General features: G+C 52.1%; 1 protein-coding gene across 1 annotated transcript in view; it reads left to right on the top strand.

Annotated features, from left to right (window-relative positions):
* Nucleotides 1-455, top strand: part of LOC119589185 — a gene marked incomplete at its 5' end in the record, with an annotated part of 121,836 nt that overhangs the window by 114,650 nt on the left and 6,731 nt on the right. The window contains 1 exon segment of the mRNA XM_037937781.1: nucleotides 250-455. Within this exon segment, the coding sequence (XP_037793709.1) occupies nucleotides 250-455 (206 nt within the window).

Below are 455 nucleotides of genomic sequence, written 5' to 3'. Positions count from 1 at the left end.
TTTAGTGTTTCGTGGTTGTGGTGAGGGAATGGTGTCTCGTGGTGCTGTAATGGATAAACGAGGATTTTGTCCCATATAAACGTCTGTGAAAGGAGGGAATTGCAAGATTGTTTATGAAAGATTATCGTCGGCGTGAGAATATTTGTTTGCATTCAGCGTACATTCGTTCCTGAAATAGAAGGTATCCGTGACTCGGAGACGAAATAACCCGAGATTTTTCTGACCCGTTACCCTCTCGCTTCCCTTCAGGTGGACATCAAGAACTGGAACTCGGGCTCCGGCAGCGAGAGCAGCCAGAACAGCCCGTCGAAGGTGAAGAAGTTCCTGCCGTCGGTGAAGGCGCTGAGGAACCAGTTCGAGACCGGCAAGACCAGCAACGGCAAGGCCTCCGAGACCGCCACTAACGGCCACCACCAGACCTCCAACGGGACAAACGGCAGCACCCTCAACCGCAA

Source organism: Penaeus monodon, chromosome 25 (genome assembly GCF_015228065.2).
Source record: "Penaeus monodon isolate SGIC_2016 chromosome 25, NSTDA_Pmon_1, whole genome shotgun sequence".
NCBI lineage: Eukaryota > Metazoa > Arthropoda > Malacostraca > Decapoda > Penaeidae > Penaeus > Penaeus monodon.
The sequence above is the reverse complement of the archived record's forward strand: the minus strand, read 5'-3'. Positions and strand labels throughout refer to the sequence as shown.